The sequence below is a fragment of the Euprymna scolopes genome, chromosome 6, assembly GCF_053919585.1.
Source record: "Euprymna scolopes isolate OS-2025 chromosome 6, ASM5391958v1, whole genome shotgun sequence".
NCBI lineage: Eukaryota > Metazoa > Mollusca > Cephalopoda > Sepiida > Sepiolidae > Euprymna > Euprymna scolopes.
The window spans coordinates 99,078,441-99,099,091 of NC_136487.1; the positions used below are offsets into that span (position 1 = coordinate 99,078,441).

At 30.2% G+C, this 20,651-nt stretch overlaps 1 protein-coding gene across 7 annotated transcripts in view; it reads left to right on the top strand.

Annotated features, from left to right (window-relative positions):
- Positions 1 to 20,651, top strand: part of LOC145277818 (protein shifted-like) — a 593,688-nt gene that overhangs the window by 546,099 nt on the left and 26,938 nt on the right. For all 7 annotated transcript variants that reach the window (XM_080129712.1, XM_080129714.1, XM_080129710.1 and 4 more), the window contains one exon: positions 13,716 to 13,814. In XM_080129712.1, coding sequence (XP_079985838.1) covers positions 13,716 to 13,814 — 99 coding nt within the window. The remainder of the gene's footprint in view (positions 1 to 13,715; positions 13,815 to 20,651) is intronic.

Consider the following 20,651-nt stretch of genomic DNA (forward strand, 5'->3'; position numbering starts at 1 on the left):
AATGAAGTTTTTATTTTTCTGACCAAAACGAAGTTTTTATTTTTCTGACCAAAACGAAGTTTTTATTTTTCTGACCAAAACGAAGTTTTTATTTTTCTGACCAAAACGAAGTTTTTATTTTTCTGACCAAAACGAAGTTTTTATTTTTCTGACCAAAACGAAGTTTTTATTTTTCTGACCAAAACGAAGTTTTTATTTTTCTGACCAAAACGATGTTTTTATTTTTCTGACCAAAACGAAGTTTTTATTTTTCTGACCAAAACGAAGTTTTTATTTTTCTGACCAAAACGAAGTTTTTATTTTTCTGACCAAAATGAAGTTTTTATTTTTCTGACCAAAACGAAGTTTTTATTTTTCTGACCAAAACGAAGTTTTTATTTTTCTGACCAAAACGAAGTTTTTATTTTTCTGACCAAAACGAAGTTTTTATTTTTCTGACCAAAACGAAGTTTTTATTTTTCTGACCAAAACGAAGTTTTTATTTTTCATACCAAAACGAAGTTTTTATTTTTCTGAGCATAATGAAATATCCGTAGTTTTTTTTTTACTTTTGTTTCTGATTTCAATCATCCAACTCGAGAAGAAAAACTTGGAAAGTCTCTTTAACTAATAAAGGACAGTGCGCAGGTCATGTTTTTTTTCCATGAAAGGCATTTAAATATTTTTAGGATGGAAATATAGATTTCATAAATCTAAACAATTTATGAATAACAAAAAATGTGTTTTTAATTCGTGTGTGGTTCTCAACCGGGGTCCATGTGGACCCCCATGGTACATCGGTTCAGTCTTCCTTCAAGATAAACTGTTGGTATATGTTCTTTGGTTTTCTTTGCATTACTGAAAAAAAATAAGCTATAAGGGTTCACCAAAATACATTAAAAAGAAAAGAAAGTCATGATTAAAAAAAGGTTGAGAACCATTGGTGTAAATGAACCGTGCAAAGGGCAAATTCTATTACTTTTTAAATACTCTGAGCAACCACAGTTTTAAATTATGTAAAATCCATTTAAATATAGACACCTTTTAAGTAGATTTAAAAATTATCTAGTAAATATTACTTTTAAAGATGCCAGAAGCAGTGAGAAGCATTTTTACGAATAAGTACAATTTATAAAAGCTAAAGCCAATCGATGAAAGCGATGCATTGATTGTCAGTTGACTGGTTTCGAATTCTTATTTTTTGTGCTCCAGTATTTTAATTGCAATAGAACTTTTGAGACACTTTCTGCATGATTTTAAATAATTCAGTATAAAATTGTATGCATACATCGTTCAAAACTAATTATTCTTCTAAAGAATGAATATATTATCTACTTAAGTATAGTACAGACAGCACTAATATGGTTAGAATTGCTGTTTCGTCAGATAATTATATATAGCAACACTAACATGATAGCTTAACATTTTAATCCAGCCGTACCCGGCCACGCATTGTTGTAGTTCAGTTTGTGTACACGGACCCCTCACACAAACACACACACACACACACACAAAAAAAGGCAGAATTAATTTTTTTAAAAGAAGGAATTAGTGTGGCAAACTGTTTTTCCTTTTTTATTATAGAAAAATATCCGTAATTTAATAAGGAAAATAGTTTATGTATTTATTTGCGGACTGTTATCCTCATCTTCTATAGTTGTTGTTTCATGACAATCTGTGAATACGTAAGAATGAAAAGTAGGTAGATGTTTTTTTTTGTTTTGATTTTGTGATAGAAATTTGTCGTAGCGAACCAAATGGTAAAACGAACATACAGCACAAGAAAAATCGGAGTAAGAGAAGATCGAACGAGAGAGTGGGAGAGAAGGAGAGTTGGGAAAAATATGTACAGAACGAGGAAGAGAGATAAATAGAGAGAAAAGGACAGACAGAAGAGATAAAAACTGTTGTAGATAATATTGACGCTGTAAAATGTGTGTTACTTATTACGGCAAAAAAAAGAAATGTAAACAGCGAGCAAGCGAGGGAGAGAGAGATGAAATATATACTTTTTTAGGAAGTGGTGACGTCGTAAAATGTATTTTTCTTTATTTTAGTGAAAAAAAATTAAAAAGCCAGCGAAAGAGAGAGAGAGAGGGGGGGGGAATAAAAACTGGTGTAGATAACGTTGACGCGGTAGAAGGTTTGATTTTTTTTATTTCGGCAGAAAAAGAAATAAAAAAAAACAAGCGAGGGAGCCAGCAAGACAGGGAGAGAGAAAAGGAAAGAGAGTGAGACTTGGGAAGAATATATACAGAGAGAGAGAGATCGAGAGAGAGAGAGAGAGAGAGGGGGGAGGTAGAGATAGAGAGAGGAGGTAGAGAGAGATATAGAGAAATAAGAAATAAAAACTGGTCTAGATATTAATTTTATTTTTATTTCGGACTATTAGTCTCATCTTTATTAGTTGTTGTTTTTGGATCTTTTTATTGGTTCACAACGTTTCGGCCAACTTCCTCTGGCCTTCGTCAGGTGGTAACCGCGACGGATACTAATAAAGATAAGACTAATAGTCCGAAATAAAAATAAAATTAACATATAATGCTCATCTCAAAAAATGAATTCCAATTAAGGAATAATATATATATATATATGGTGTAGATATTGTTTGCCGTGAAATGCTATATTTTTACAGCATAACAAGAAATGTAAAAAGCGAGCAAGATGGAGAGAAATAGTTGCGAAGAATATACAGAGAGAGAGAGATAGGAAAAGAGAGAAAGACGGGAATATAGACAGAGAGAGACACAGAGAAAGAGTAAATAATATGTCTTGTAGATAATGTTGACGCCGTGAAATGTTTCCCTACCACCCCCAATCGAACATTTCCTTTATTTACGAAAAAAGAAAAAGCCAGTGAAAAAAGTGGCTCTACACACAAAAAAGAAAAAAAACAAGTCAGTGAATGAAATTCCATTTTGTTCTTAAACTTTTTGCAAGTCACGCACGCGTTAATTTTTATAAACATTTTTAAGGCCATAACGCCATAAGTCGTCGTAGTACAGTTGACAAAATCGTTCACGCATTATTTTGACTTCTTTCGCCTTTCAGCTTCGAGCCTGTCTATGTGGATAAACTTTTTTGCGGTCTCTCGGGTACTCGCTGCTATTTGTATTGAAATAAAAGTTTTTTTTATTCATTTATTTGGGAGGGTGGTGCCAACGCACGGCAAAAGAAAGTGTTCATTATCCCGAGAATACTTTCTTCTCTTTGTATCCCCTCTGCCGAAATATCTAGTGGAGAGGATATCAAGTACTTTATCTTTGGGGGGGGGATTACATTCACATATTTGGAATTTGTTGGGGGGTATCGACGTTGCTCCCGATGAAAATGATTAATATAGCAGATGTATTCGAAACGGAACTTCATGTCGACTCGGGCAACGCCGAGTACCAATGCTAGTATATATATATATATATATATATATATATATATATATATATATATATATATATTTAAATAAGGGGATAGTCACCAACAATGTGTATTTTTTAACATTATTTTATTAGTCCGTGTCTTGGTTTTGCATTGAAAATTATGTCTTGATCATTGTAATAATGTTTTTAAATCATTGAAATCGTTTTTAACGCGTTTCAGACGTTCTGTGAAGCGTCCTCGTCAGAAATTATTTTCAAATATGTTGGAGATTTAAAAATAGCATTTTCGTAGTTCATTTGAAGTGTTTCCAAGGGGTGGAAGCGTGTAAGTGTCTACTATTCATAGGAATCTTCAATTTTTATTACTCTTTTATTGGGCTGTGTCGAGGCCGCCGACCTTGGCTGTGGTCACTCCTGTGTTGTGTTTCTCTCTCTCACACTCTCTTTCTGCTTGTATTTTTTCTTTTCCTTTAGGGTAGTGTGTGTATGTGTTTTCTTTTAAGAATGTGTGTACTATGAGGTTATTTGCTTCCCTAGGAAGGTGACTGTGATCCAAGGTCGTTACTAATGTGTATGTGTGAGGAGGGGGCAGCTCTTCTGAAATAAGGGTAGGGATGCTTTCATTCTATTTTGATATTTATTTTTTGGATTCTTGGATTTTAGTATTGTGATTTTTCGTTTCAGTCTTTTCGGGTATTCTTTATATTATGTTTGTTTAGATAGAGGGGTGTATTTAAAAATATGTATAGGGGATTTTTTAATGTTTCTATTTATTTGTCTCCCCATGTGGGTATGGCCAGACCCAGGATCGGTTTTTAGTGTGGGGAAGATCGTTCCCCAGAGGGGAGGGGTCAATTGGAGGGGTATAGGTATGCGAGGGAGATGATAGAAGGGATGATAGTTGTCTCAGTCATGAGGGATTTCTCCTCCACTGACTGAGGAAGGAGCGAGGTGTTGGAACAGATATTATACTATGGTCCTAGGTGTTTCCTAGTGTTGTTGGTTTCGAGGTTAAGTAGGGTTGGTATTGTTCAGTGTGTTGTATTAGAGATAGGGGTGTTATGTCTGTGTGTGGTTGTATGCGCGCGCGTGTGTGTGTTTTAATGTGTCGGTTTTGATTTATGTGTGGGTGTGTATATGTGTATGGATGTGCATGCGAGGGTGCTTGCATTTCATATTTTTGTGTGTTGATATTAGGCTCTGTTCAGTTCAGGAGTGAATCTTGCGATGAAGTTTTTTTCCTGTGTAAATAAATAAAAATAATTGTCTGTTTGGAAGATTGGCATTATTTTAAAACTGTTTCCACTGCATATGTGTACGTGTTTTGAAACATAGAGGTGTCTGTTATCTACAATTTTGATGTTGCTCTTATGTAAGGCCACTCTATTGCTGAAATTTTTGGTGGCGCCTATGTAGGATTTGTTGCACGCTGTGCATCTTAGTGCATATACTACATTTCTGGAGGTGCAGTTTAGATCCTTTTTTATTTTGAATGTTTGTGCTGGGTTTTTGAATATGTATGTGTTTCCTTCTATTATTATGTCACATACTCCACATCGCGGTTTGTTGCATTTTGTAACCCCTTTTGTAGTATGTGGAACGAGTTTTGAGGAAGTTAGGATGTGTTTTAAGTTTTTGGGTTGGCGTTTGCTTTTTATTATTTTTGTTGTTTTAAGTATGTTGTTTAGTTTGTCGTTCTGATTGAGGAGGATAAGGTTTTTTTTATTATCTGTGTGAATAGTTCTGGGTTGTTTGTATTGTGTTCTGATTGAGGAGGATAAGGTTTTTTATTATCTGTGTGAACAGTTCTGAGTTGTTTGTGTTGTGTGTAGAGACGTATGCTAAAATTTGTTCTTTGTTGTGTTCTTTTGGGATTCTTAGTTGGTCTATTGGGATTTTTTCAGCCAGTTCAATACCTTTCTGTAAGAGTGGTAGTGGATATCCTCTTTTCCGCAGTGTTATTTGTAGTTCATTCAGTCTAGTCGAACGGAGGTGTATGTCTGTTACTATGGTGCAGACTCTATGTGCTAGGGAGTAGGGTATTGATTTTAGACAGTTTTTAGGATTGTGGCTTTTGGAGTGGAGGTATTGTTGAGTGTCTGTGGGTTTGTGGTAGATGTCTGTGATTATGTTGTTGTTTTGATTGTTACTAGGATCAAAAACACTGCGGAAAAGAGGATATCCACTACCACTAATACAGAAAGGTATTGAACTGGCTGAAAAAATCCCAATAGACCAACTAAGAATCCCAAAAGAACACAACAAAGAACAAATTTTAGCATACGTCTCTACACACAACACAAACAACTCAGAACTGTTCACACAGATAATAAAAAACCTTATCCTCCTCAATCAGAACGCGGCCCTGTCGGTGGGGCATTAGAATACGCCGACTGCCCCCCTGCAGAGGGTAAAAGTCCCTCAATGGGGTCCTGGTACCTTAAACTATATCCAGTGGTAAGGCCCCAGCATGTGGGCTTTGGGGAGTGTGGAGCCATCCTTTAATTACCATTGCTCCCAGGTCTACTCTGACCCGGAGTGGTAGTACCTGTTAGGGTCCCAACTATGGGTTAAATAGAAACTGACGTGAAAACAACAAATATATTCTATTAAAAAAATTTTTTATTCAAAATCTTTGGATTCGGCATTAAATAACCCGAAAAGGGTTGATATGCCGTAAAACAAAAACAACCAACCAACCAAAATCAATCAGAACGATTTAAAAACATTATTACAATGATCCAAACATAATTCTCAATGAAAAACCAAGACACGGAATAATAAAATAATGTTAAAAAATACACATTGTTGGTGACTACTCCATTATTTAAATATACATCTTTCTTTCGTTGGAATTTCTTAACCCATTTTATATATATATATATATATATATATATATATATATATATATATATATATATATATATATATATATAATGAAACACTAGTGTCTGTAGGTATTTAATGATTATTGTAGTAAAAAATTATATATATATATATCATATTTTGGAAACAAAGGGTCTTGGTCCAGTGTAAGCGCCGCTTATTGATCACTATATATATATATATATATATATATATATATATATATATAAAGGAGATTAGAACAATAGTCTAAAGAGAAGAGTGTATTGTAATGTTATAGTAAAATTACTAATTTAATTAAAATACAGGAAAAGAAAAGTGCTCGTTGTAATTTAGATATATAATAAGCTCGATAGGTAAATATCCTAGAGCTAATTTAATATTTAGTAATGTTATTGATAATTTAAAATTAAAATTCGAATTAAATTAAAAATCCGTTTCACAAGAAGGAATAACAACAAAATCAATAAATTGTACGATCGTTTCGGAAAACACTGTTTTTATTGTGGTAGACATTAAGCCACGGACGATAATTTTTACATATACTATTTAAAAAAAACAAAGTTTCCTCATCAGCAAAAGTATTGGGAAGGGTTTTTGATATATGTAAAAGACACCATAAATAAACCTATTGGATAGGAACTTTAAAGCCCTTCATAGATATAATAAAATCTTTAATAAGAATACAATTAAAGTGTCTTACTCTACTATACCAAACCTTCATCAAAAAATAATTACTTCTACCAATAAAAAAATTAATAAGCCACAAAATACAAATATACAAAATATAGCAGGCTGTAACTGTAGAAGAAAAAATAAATGTCCCCTACAAGCTCATGTAAAATAAAAAATGTAGTCTATAGCTGCACAGTATCAAAACCCCAAATCTAAATGAATTTAATAGCAACCATAACTCAACCACCCGATTAAATAATGACACCAACTTTAACCAATCTACCAATCAAATACAGACCAACCCACCATATAATAATCCAACACCTAATCTACCGGAAAATAATTACACTAAACAAGAGGCAATATATTTTGGTTCCACATCTGGCTTAATAAAACATAGAATTTCAACGCACAAATATTCATTTAAAAATCACTCCTGTTAAACCAAACTACCCTATCCAAGCATATTTGGCGACTCAAAGATAACAATATTTCTTTCAATTTGAAATGGCAAATAATAGGATCTTACAAAGACTACAAGCCAGGAGATAAATTCTGTGCACTTTTTACAAAAGAGACCCTAAAAATTTTAAAATATGAAGATGTAAAAAATAGAACGACCCTCCTAAATTCAAGAAAAGAACTTATTTTCGCCTGCAGTCACAAACGTTGGTTTAAATTTAATAAATATAAACCACCTTAAATCATTAAAAATATTACTTATTAATATTAAATATAAAAATTAAACTATAACTTGACATGCTTATTAATAAAAATTTTTGATCATCAATATTATTGTTATTATTAATTGATCTGATATATCGACATTTATTATATATTATTAAAATATATTCTTAACCTTAACCTATGATATATTTTTTAATTTCAATAAATAAATAAATTATCAAATATCAAATTCAATAATTTCAAAATAGATTATAATATATTGTTTGCTTGATTTATTATTCCTTAATAATAAATTAAGTTAAATACTAATTATCTCCCTTGCTTTGTTTAATTAAAGAAATAAGATTATCTCCCCCTTTCTTTTTTTTAATTTTGAATTTAGCGTTTTCGGTCAAACGTATTCTAACCAATATAAAATATTCCATTAGCGTTCTTTTCAAAACTTAACATTTCATAAGTTGAAAAGCTAAAATTAACATCCATATGAATGCTTTGCCGTTAATTATTGATTTCAAAAGGCGAAGAATTAAAAGGCAAATAATTATATATATATATATATATATATATATATATGTATGTATGTGTGTGTATATGTGTATATGTGTGTGGGTATGTATATGTATGTGTATATATATATATATATATATGTATATATATACATATATGTGTGTGTCTTGGTATTTAATTTTTAAGTTTTATTAAAAATATATTATCGTAATGTTATATTTAAACCAAATTCAGATTTATAATTTTATTCTATTTTATTTCTATCTTTAACCCATATTAATTTACTTATCAAGTAAATACATACCTTTTATTTTAATTTTTTCCAGATACATCTGCCTTACTTTAAATGCTAGGTTTATTTATGGTATCTTTTACGTATAATAAAAACCCTTCCCAATACTTTTTCTGATGAGGAAACTTTGTTTTTTTAAAAATACTATATATAAAAATTATTGTCCGTGGCTTAATGTCTACCACAATAAAAACAGTGTTTTCTGAAACGATCGTACAAATTATTGATTTTGTTGTTGTTCCTTCTTGTGAAACGGATTTTTGATTTAATTCTAATTTTAATTTTAAATTATCAATCACATTACTGAATATATATATATATATATATATATATATATATATATATATATATATATATATATAAATAAATATTGGCCAATAAACGATGCTTTCGCCGGACCACGACTCTTCAGTGTGGCTAACTATAGAAAGTGTTTCAAAATAAGACTTGAAAACTAATTGTTTAGTCAACCATCGGGATTTCTTAGAAAGAGAATAGTTAATTAGTTATTACTCTCGTTCCCTCTCTCTGTCTTGTTTAGGTATTTTTTCTCCGCTGAGAAAACCGGACCGTATAATCTATCGATTTATTACGGTTTCTTTCTTCATTCGAAATCAATTGTAAATGAACCTGATTAAGTTTTACATCTTTACTAGAGGGAGGGATTATGTAATAACATGAGATGGAAATATTTTATTTACGCCAGGAAGTAAAAATTAAACGAAAAAATGATTAAATTTGATAAAAATTTATATTAAAAGACAAAAAATAATTATTTTTTTCTGGGTAAATTTTCTTCTTTATTTATTTAAGGGCTAATCAAATCGAACGATTTTTTTTCACCTTTGTCGTATGATGTCACATTTGGTTGGCGATAAATCAAAGCCGTCAATTTATTAGCATAGTATGTAATGAATTGGTTCGCACGCCGATATATGTTGAAAAAGTAAAAAAATATATTAATCGTATTGGTTGTCTTAATAGGTTGTGGATATATGTAGTTTTTAGTTTTAAATATTTCTTTAAAGTTTCGTTGTTTTCATGAGATTTCCACAAACCACCTGTAAAAATGCTTCAAACGAAAATGTCTCACCATCATCGTTATCGTCATCATCATCGTCGCTATTCATTTCATACATAGTTTTTTTCGCGATAAATGTTTATTTTTATTGGTTTTTGATTCTATTTTTAGATTTTTTTAATTCTATTTTTGGATAATGCTTTATAATTCGTATTATTTAGATTATTCTGACTACTATTTTCATCTCTGAGCGATGTCACCTCCGACCTTTTATCAAACTCAGAAATCTTTCTTTCAAACTCAGAAATGTTTCTATCAAATTCAGAAATCTTTCTATCAAACTCAGGAATCTAGACAGAATTTCAAATGGAACTCATTATTTAATCCATGAAGATAACGGCCATGACTGGATAGAATGTCCAACTAACTTTCGATTGTATTTTGGGTGGTTTCCGCGCTGGAGGTTGAACCTTCCAGCTTCAGAAGAGTGTAACAGAGTTGAATTTCCCAAGTACTTTATCCACTCCCCCACGGATCCTTAATTAGTTTTTTTTAAATACCTTTATACTTATCGCACCATTTCTCATACATACACAGTGGAAATTTCCTATGTGTGAAAAAATCTTATATTTCAAATTTAGCATATTATTTTATTGCTTTGCTGCTTAGATTTGTTCCTGAATTTTGAGTTCCTTGTAATTTGTTGAATTAATTTATTAAATCAATTTATTCAGCGAATTTATTGAATACATTTGTGAAGGTTACAAAAGGAAAAAAGAAAGAGGAGCTATAAGTAAAAACACTATATATATATATATATATATATATATATATATATATATATATATATATATATATATATATATATATTGGCATCAAATTGAAACCCCAAATACAATATGTTGTGTATTTCTCCAATTCTAAAAATTTGTTGCTACTTGCGAGCATCTATACTTTAAAATGAGGAAAGAACATTTCAGAACAAAATGTAAACAAAGAATCGTGTAAAGTATTTACTGTGACACAAAAACTATTCGACTTTAATTAGATTTCAAGTGACAAGCACCTGGTTTGCTTGATATGACATTGCGGCATTTCTTCGTCAGCATTTCTTTTATTTACTGGCAGATCATGCCGATGCGGGTGGTGAGAAAGCAGAAGGACGAGAGAGATTTTTAAAATTTTCTTTTAAATATTAATCGTTTCTCTTTTCGATTATTTGTAAAGAGTAATTTACATGTATGATGTAGCATTTCATTAACCGATATTGATTGTTGGCCATCGCTGAATGAGGAACCATATGACACTTTGCTCCCAGCCGACGACACAATATTACATTTGTTGTCTAATGTTTTATCTTTGTTAATGGCTAAGGATGGCCTAAACAGTCATCGGCTTAATCAATGACATTAATCGAAATCAATTTCGGTGACTTCGTGCTTTAACCGAGACAAATCCAGTATTTTTGAAAAATCAATAAGCTCTTAATAACATTTGTATTCTGAATGTATATATTTAATTTCTATATATTTCAAGCTATAAATAAAATTTAAGTAAAATTTTGTACTTATATTTTATGTAAAGCGTGAACACACACCCCACGATAATGTTGTACTCTCGTTGACCAAAATGAAATATACTTATTCGGGTAGATTTGATAAGATAATTTCAATATTTTGCGGGTGAAAAAATCTTCAAAACCATTCGTGACCAAACAAACGATCAGTCGGGAAGTATAACGGTTTTACTAAAAATGTACGACTAAAACTTAGCCACGATCAATGTATTGCCGCTGCTGATTAAAGCGACACAGGCGATTGGATTGACTGGGTTCGTCAACGTAAACTATCTCAAAACAATCTTCTGATAAAGAATAAAACGAATTTTAAGAGGGTATTTTTGTCAACTACCTTTTTAAGTCCATACCTAAAAATATATATTAAAGAAAACTCCCGACTTTTATTAAATATTCCCTTCGCGGACGGACTACTGAGCCTGTTAGCGCAAAAGATCTTGTGCTATTAAAATAAACAATAAAACTACTCTACTCACAATCGAGAGTAAATCTTTAAAGACTGAAACATTTTTTTAATCCAGTGTGTTACTTTTAAAACATTTTAAATCTTTTTAATAAAAATATAACCCCCAAAAAATAAAATAAACAAATAAATAAATAACTTTACTATTGAAATAAAAAACAAAACGAATTTAGTCACCGTCACAACTTTCAACCGACATTTTTTTTTGTCAAATTAAAGTGACCTTTTTCTTCAAAATTTCAATTTTGTAATGCAATAACGACGTAACACAAGAAAACCTTTGTAAAAAGTAAACGAAATCCTTAAAGACTGACTTAATGTTTTCAATCCCGTGTGCCTCTTTTAGGGAAACTAGTTTTACCCACATTTAAAACATTAGTGTTTAACTGCCCTCGTGGGGAGGCAAGTAAATAACTATTATTTTAAAAATTATTTCCGTTTTATTTCTTTTTTTTTTTTAATAATTTTGCATAAAGTTTCGTTTTAATATAATGTGACTGTCGGTATAAAACAAAGAAAAGGCATTTAAAACATTTGTTTTTCAAACATTTTTATATATTATCATTATTATCGACTACTGATTGTTATTTTTTGTTTTGTTATTTAAATTAAACTCGAAACTATCGAAGTTGCTTTGACTAATTAAACCTTTAACGACTGGGACTATTGCTTTTTTTCAATACAGTGTGCCAAATAATTCTCTCGGTATTTTAGGATTTAATTAGACATACATAAATCGTGTTTAATTAGCGAAACTAAAGCACGACTAATCTAAAAAAATATACTTGTTTATTTTTTTTTAAGATTTTAATGAAAAATAAAACGAAAACAAAATTGGCACACAGAATTGGAAAAAATAATTGTCTCAGTCTTTTAGGATTTCATGATAGAAATACTTATGTATCTATTTACTTTCTGCCTTAAGAGAGAATATTTCTTTAAAATTTTAAATACCTTTTATATGAATCTAAAAAGATATTTGCCAAAAAATAACCTCTCGACTTAAATTTGTGAGTAAATTAATTTTATTGTTTATTAGCAAATGTGCCTGGCGTTTTCCAGTATTAAACTATTAAATTAAATGTCTTTTAAAAAGTGAAGTAAAAAAATAAAACAGAAAGAAACTGAAACAGGCGCATGCAAGTATCATGTTTTTTTTTCTTAACAGTTCACTTCTTGTAAGTAAAAAAAACATACTTGAGCTGAGATCGAAACTAAATCCTAAAGAGAATGAGTCAAGTACTATAATCAGCAAGACATGATCTTTAAAAGGTGTTTTAAAATTACTTATTAACATAAGTTATTTGTCATTTGAACTTTTAACGTACGCGCATTCGTGAAACAATTAGCTAACATAAAACTTCGATGACTCCTACATACCTTTTTTTTTTAATTTTAACCCCTTACAACACTTTTTCGGATATAAACATATTACAAATTTTTCCACATATCTGAATATCCTATATACAAAACTTCAAGTCTGTATATCACAAATATGTTGAGTATATAGGTTGAGAAGGGTCCTCACACACACACATTCTCACTTTTATGAATATAATAATACTACAACAGATGTTTACGATATTTTGCACTGACAAACCCCGTATTTCGTCCGTGTTGAAGTTGCTTTCATAGCAAATCAGCAGAGGTAGAAAATAATAGTACATAATTCAGTCGTACATTTTTAGTAAAGCTCCTTATGTACGACTAAATTTCAGCACGACTAAAATGTCTGATCGAGCTAAGAAAGTAACTATAAGGAAACAATATGTGAAAAGAGAATGGAAGAGAAACAACAGTTCTCTAGATTGTTCTCACGTGTAAAGATTAAAGAGTAAAGGATATCAGCATTAATCTAAGATAATTAAAATGCATCCTAGGAAAAACATGGTGGGGATCTTTTTTAGTGGAGAGATATTGGCAAAATAAACAAAATGTGACAGAAATGATGAAAAGAAGGCAAAAAACAAAAAAGCAACAACAAAAAAACACGCAAAACAAAAATGAATAAACAAATGACAGAAAAATTTAATAATCGTTTACCTGTTTTGTTTTGTTGTTTTAAATCAATTGCAGTAATTGCTTTCGTTGTATACTGGATACTAAAATGATTCTGTCATTTTAGTATCCATTATTTAAGATTACCAAAATTCATTGCAAAAGGAGAGCTTAATTATTGGCACACACTTTCCTATAATATACAGATGAATTGTTGTTTGACATGTTGATTCTTCATTTTTTTTACTTGTCGTTTTGTCGCTTGTCTTTTATAGAACATTGTAGTAAATCGCCGTGTAAAAATGGAGGCACTTGCGTTGGTTCAAATATATGTCGCTGCCCGGTCGGTTTCAGTGGATCTCTCTGTGAAATAGGTAAGTGTCCTTTATTGAATGTTGTATTTCAAATAGAAACGCTTTTCAATCGCTTTTCAATAAGATGTTAAATTACACATGTGTATACAGAGGTATTGCGTTCAAACGCGATGAAACATTAAGTTTAAAAATGAAAGCAGAAATTTTGCAAAAGGAAATCGATATTCAACTTCAAGTTTAAGCAATAATAAAACAAAACATGATACAATATGAAAGAAAGACAAAACGATAACACATTCTACACTAATATCATTTATATGTGAGGAATGTCTATTTAAAACAACTTTTCTATAAAAACTATTTCTAAATCTATATAAATAAAATATTTACTATTTTAAACGGTGTTACAACATTAATTATATGTTATTTAGTTTGTTCTTTACTGATTCAGTTTATATTACTATTTCAGAAAATAATTTATTTACAACATTAAAGTCACCCAAATTAATTTCCTTTTTTTTCAAAACACCAAGTAGGTAAAAGTTGTTTCAAATAAGACAAACAAATTTATCAATGCCATTTGTTCGTGAATGTGTAGTTTAAGAAAGACTCCTGGATTTGATGTTTAATGTAAAATTAATTGAACGTTTATCTAGACGCCAAATTATGGTCCTATCTTTGGTCTAATACTCAATTAATAGGTCAATACTAATGAGTTTTGGAGTTTTTCTCGACTGCAAATTACCAATAATGTGATCTGAAGAAACAGATCACTGAGACAAACGCTCAAAATATAAACAAGAAAATAATATAAAATTATAAAAAGCATTGATAACGCTTAAAGATTCCATATATTGTCTTGAACCGAATCACTTCAACAGTGAACATATATTTGAATAATAAACAGTGCCGAAATAATGATTGCATATGAATTATATATATATATATATGTATATATATATATATATATATATATATATATATATATATATCCTAGTATATATATATATATCCTAGTATATATATATCCTAGTATATATATACATATATATACATATATATACATACATATATATATACATATATATATATACATATATACATATAAAAGTTACAATAAGTTTACTAAGGTAATCAAAATGGTAAACTTAAAATATATTATAAATATTAAAGAGTTAATATTTACAAGTAAAATAAACTCAGCCAGATATAAAAAGCTCAATAAAACCGAAAAGGAAATAGAGCTTATAATATGAACAAATGATTAATAAAATATGTTAAAAGACATCTTGAAAAAGAGTTAAAAAGAGTTATAATTAAATTAAAATTAAAAGTTAAAAAGAGTTATAATTAAATATGTTTTTAACTCTTTTTCAAGATATTTTTTAACATATTTTATTAATCATTTGTTCATAATATACATAAGTATATACATATATACATATATATACATATAAAACCTATATACATATAAAACAAATGATTAATAAAATATGTTAAAAAATATCTTGAAAAAGAGTTAAAAACATATTTAATTATAACTTTTTTTAACTTTTAATTTTAATTTAATTATAACTCTTTTTAACTCTTTTTCAAGATGTCTTTTAACATATTTTATTAATCATTTGTTCATATTATAAGCTCTATTTCCTTTTCGGTTTTATTGAGCTTATTGAGTTCATAATATACATATGTATATATATATATACATATATATACATATATATATATACATATATATACATATATATATACACATATATATACACACACACACATATATATATATATATATGTATATATATATATTGCATTAGAATTTCGCTTACTTCGTAGCAAGCATAATAGTGGATGTATAAGAAATCCCGACTGCTGGTTAAACGGTCGGGTTTCGAATCTCAATTTGAATATTCGATACGTCTATCCTTATTGATGAAAGACCCAATTCTTTGTAAATGATGATATATAGTTTTTCACCAGTAGATCTTTTGTCGTATACAACTGCTCCATATATATATATATATATATATATATATATATATATATATATATATATATATATATATATATATATATACAAGCATTTCAGCCCGGCGTTGCCCGGGTGTTTGGATGTGTATGTGAGCAAAAAAAATAGTGGTAGTAGGAAGGCAGGCTCGAACCCGTACTGCGAAGGAGGAAAAGAATAAGAAAAAAAAACGTGGCATCTTTGCTTTTACGACCACCGCCAAACCAAAAATGACGTAGGTTTAAATTAAGGCTAGACGATCGAAAAGAGGAGAGGACTTTTAAAAATATCGGCGAAAAAAGCGACTCCTCCCTGTAGAAAAGTGTCCAGTTGAAGGTGAAGATATTATGTTTTTAGCCAATTTTTCGATATTTGTCGTCAGAAAGGTCGAGCTTAAAAACGATACTGATCTTGTGAAAATCCGTCGCCTCTGTCGAAAGTTTTAGGCAGACCTGCAAATATACATACATTTATATATTGTTCGCTCAAATTTTCGACCCAAATCGATTTAAAAGCTTGCTGTATCTCTGAATACACTTTATGTAAAATTTCAAATGTTTAGACCAGAAATTGTCTGAATAATTTCGTAGAGACCGCAACTTAACTTTGACTACTATTATGACCCCTTTATTGTTTTGGGCTCAAATCAAGTTATCAAGCATGTCCTAGGATCCTATATCTAAAATTTCAAGTGTTTAGACCCAGAATTGGCGGAGGAGTTTGGTAGATTTTTCAAAGGTTAACTCGTTGAACTTTTACCCCTTGACAGCCGAATATCTGGCCGAAAACCAAATCTCAATACCTCTTATGTCAGATCACGAGTCTGTAGACTAAAAATTGACAAATATAGTTTGCTAGGGAAATGTACACACATAGACAATTTCACTTAGATATAATAGATAGATTAATTCACTATTAATCTAAAACCTAAAATTATTTGCTATAAATTTACTATTAATCTAAACTCCATACTCATTTATTATTAATTCACTATTAATCTCAACCCAAAAGTTATTTGCTACTTATTTACTATTGTTCTCAACTCCAAACCTATTTACTAATAATCTACTATTAATCTCAAATCCAAAATTAGTTGCTAGTAATTTATTATTACTCTAAACTCCATACTTATTCACTCAAACCCAAAATTAGTTGCTAATAATTTACTATTAATCTCAACTCCATACTTATTTACTATTAAATCACTATTAATCTCAACCCCAAAATTATTTGCTATTAATTTACTATTGCTCTGAACACTAACCTTATTTACTACTTGCATTTCTACCCGGCTTTGCTCGGGCCCTTTGTACTGTTCATAAATTGCCCTATGTGTGAGTACCCTTTTATGTAAAATTTAAAATGTATAGACTAAAAATTGTCTGAGTAATTTGGTAGAGACCGCAGAGGTATATTTTTTTGAACTTTGACACAAATTTTGACCCCTTACATTTATTGTTTTGGTTCCAAATAAACATAAAATGTTTAACTCGTGTCCAACTTACTTACATCTAAAATTTCAAGTGTTTAGACCCAAAATTGTCAAACATTGATCTTCACCTGGCAAATTCCATTTTTTTTTCACACTTTTGCACCGATTTTCCCCTGCTAAAACACGAATATAATGTTTCGCATGGGTTGGAATACACTATATATTGTTTCATGCTTATGGACCGAAAGCTGACAGAGGAGTTCAGTAGGCAATTTTTTTTTTAAACAAATATGTATACGCATACGTAAATATATGTAAAAAGAGGTTTATGTTTACTATAACTTTTTTACACAAATATTACACAAATATAAATCATGTAGAATATCTGGATGAATTTAATTGCACGTAATAGTTAATTAAAGATTCTCATTCCATAAAAAAACGAAAAAAAACTAATAGGGAATTAATTAAAATGAATGTTTAAAAGAATATGTAAATTAGCTAGATCTCTTGCAGATGAATGAAAATCCACGGCCCATGTATAACAAAGTTGTATTTTATTTTTAAATAAATGGAAAAAAGGGTTTTTACTATGAAGATCAATACACAAAAGAATTATAGAAATGTATATATATATATATATATATATATATATATATATATATATATATATATATATATATAGTGTACTTATAATACTAATGCTGGTTAATAGTCTCTTAAAATATCATTCAAATCTGCTAAACAATGTGTAAATAGGATGACATATGCCGTTGGGCAGTTCGACGAACACATACATTTGTGAATGTATGCCATCTGGTTCTGGCCTGCATGCGATCAATTCTGAACTTTCTTTGTCTTTTAAGCAGATTATTAAAATGAAATACACCGTGTTATCGATGGAAATAGTTTAAAAGTATTACTTCTTTCTACCGCAGAAAATTCATCAGGGTGGAAATATTTACGCTTTATTTCTGAATATTATGCGGTTAACGTAGCTAAGAAATATGTTGTGGAAAGATTAGGGAATTTTGGAAAGAATGTTGTTATTTTTGCTCTCGTTTACTCGTCGACTTGTTTTATTCGTTATTTTCAAGTCTGTTAACACTCTTCCCTCTTTCGCTTTTGACAAGTCGACTGTAATCGTACGCGGCCTACAAGTTGGGACATGTATCCATCCCGATATTTTAACGCTTCGTATTTATATCACCATGTCCTTTTCTCTCCCTTATTTCTCTTCTTCTTCTTCTTGTCCTTTTTGTCCTTCTTCTTCCATAACTGGAAGAGAATATATAATTAAGGTCTAGAAGTGTAAGCCATGTTTAGTTTCAGAACAGTTTCCGATGGTTCCTTGTTATACACAAGTCCTGGGAGGTGACTGGTGTTCACTAGACAGAACAGTTTCTGATGGTTCGTTGTTCTACACAAGTACTGGGAGTTGACTGGTTTGCAGTAGATAGTTCTCCAGTTGGAATCCACAGAGCAAAAGATTCTTCCGTGTTGAGACGGAAAAAACATATGCGAAATTGCTACAGAAAGGTTTAATATTTATAGAGCAATTCTGGTTTCTGATTGGGTGGTAGCAGAATATGAATTCGATTCGTCAATTCCTAGCAGCATCGTTTATAAATAGAATCTTCCAACCCTGCGGGATCATACTCATTATATTCCAAAAATATTGTGACAATTTTCTGTTGCTATGTTCCCATTAGCAAAGAAAAATTCCGAAAGAAAAGCTAAAGATCAATAAATACAGATAAGTAACCGCGAAACATTAGAATGTTTCTTCTTACTTGTGTTGCTGAATTATTGCTTGACCGTAAATTGCAGGGAGAAACTATAAATGAAAGCGTTTGGGAGAGATGAGAATTTGATGATTAATGCTGTTTAGTTGATCCTGGATATGACCTTAAACTATATCCAGTGGTGAGGCCCCAGCTTGCGGGCTTTGGGGAGTGTGGAGCCACCCTTTAATTACTATTGCTCCCAGGTCCACTCTCATCCGGAGTGGTAGTACTTGTTAGGGTCCCAACTATGGGTTAAATACAAACTGATTTGAAAACAACAAATATATTCTATTAAAAACATTTTCTTCAAAATCTTTGGATTCGGAATTAAATAACCCAAAAAGGGTTGATATGCCGTAAAACAAAAACAACCAACTAAAAAACCAAGCTGTTTAGTTAAGAAAAGGCGAAATATAAATAGACATTAAATTGAGGTAGATTTAATTCTTAATATTTAAAAACCTCACTATATTAATGTTGAAGAAAAAAATGTATTAACGAAAGGAAAGATTGGAAAATAACTTTATCTGAGTAATTTGGTAGAGATCGCAGAGGTCATTTTTTTTTAAAGTTTGACCCCTATTATGACCACTAAACATTTATTGTTTAGGGCTCAACTCAAGTTATTAAGTTAGATCCATGTCCAAGGAACCTATATCTAACATTTCAGTTGTTTATACCCAAAATTGTCGGAGGAGTTTGGTAGAGTTCTCAATAGTCAAATCGTTAAACTTTGACCCTTTAACAGCCAAAGTTATGGCCGAAAACCGATCACACAGATTTTCGCAAATTTCAGTATCCTGTATATCAAATTTCGAGTCTGTAGACTAAAAATTGACAGAGTTATTGTGTAGGGAAATGTACACGAACAGACACAGAGACACAGACACACAGACACACACAGATACACAAACACGTTCACTTTTCTATACATATATATAGATAGATAGATTAAACAAAAATATATACGTACACATAAATATATATGGAAACAATTTGTGTTTACAGTAAACTTTTAAGCAAGCATAAATTATGTAGGCTATCTGCATGAATATAATTACATGTAATAGTAAACTAAAGATGATCATCCAGTAAGAAAACCGAAAAAACTAATAGGGAATTAATTAAAATGAATGTTTAAAAGAATATGCAAATTAGCTGGATCTTTTGCTAGTGAATGCAATTCCACAACCCATATATAAGAAAATTGTATTTTCTTTTTAAATAAATAGAAAAGAGGGTTTTTAATATGAATATCAATAAACACAAAAGAAAAACGAATTAGGAGTATATATATATATATATATATATATATATATATATATATATATATATATATATATATATATAAAGAAAGAGAGTATCCACTGTATATAATGTTGTTTCCTTTTTAGGAATTTTATTTTATGTATAATTGTAAAGGTGTTCTTAAATGGGCTGGGAGACCACGGTTCAATTCTCGGCCAAGCCCATTAGTGAAGACTCTAGCAATTATACTTTAAACAAAAATCCCTAACAAGGAAACAACAATAAATACTTTTACCAAAGAATAAACTATAGCAAATACTTTAATACATATTGATTATTCATAAATACAAGCGGACAAAGTGTACAACAGAAATGCTTAATCTCCAATGAATACAAAAAGCTAACATTACTTTGGAAAGCCG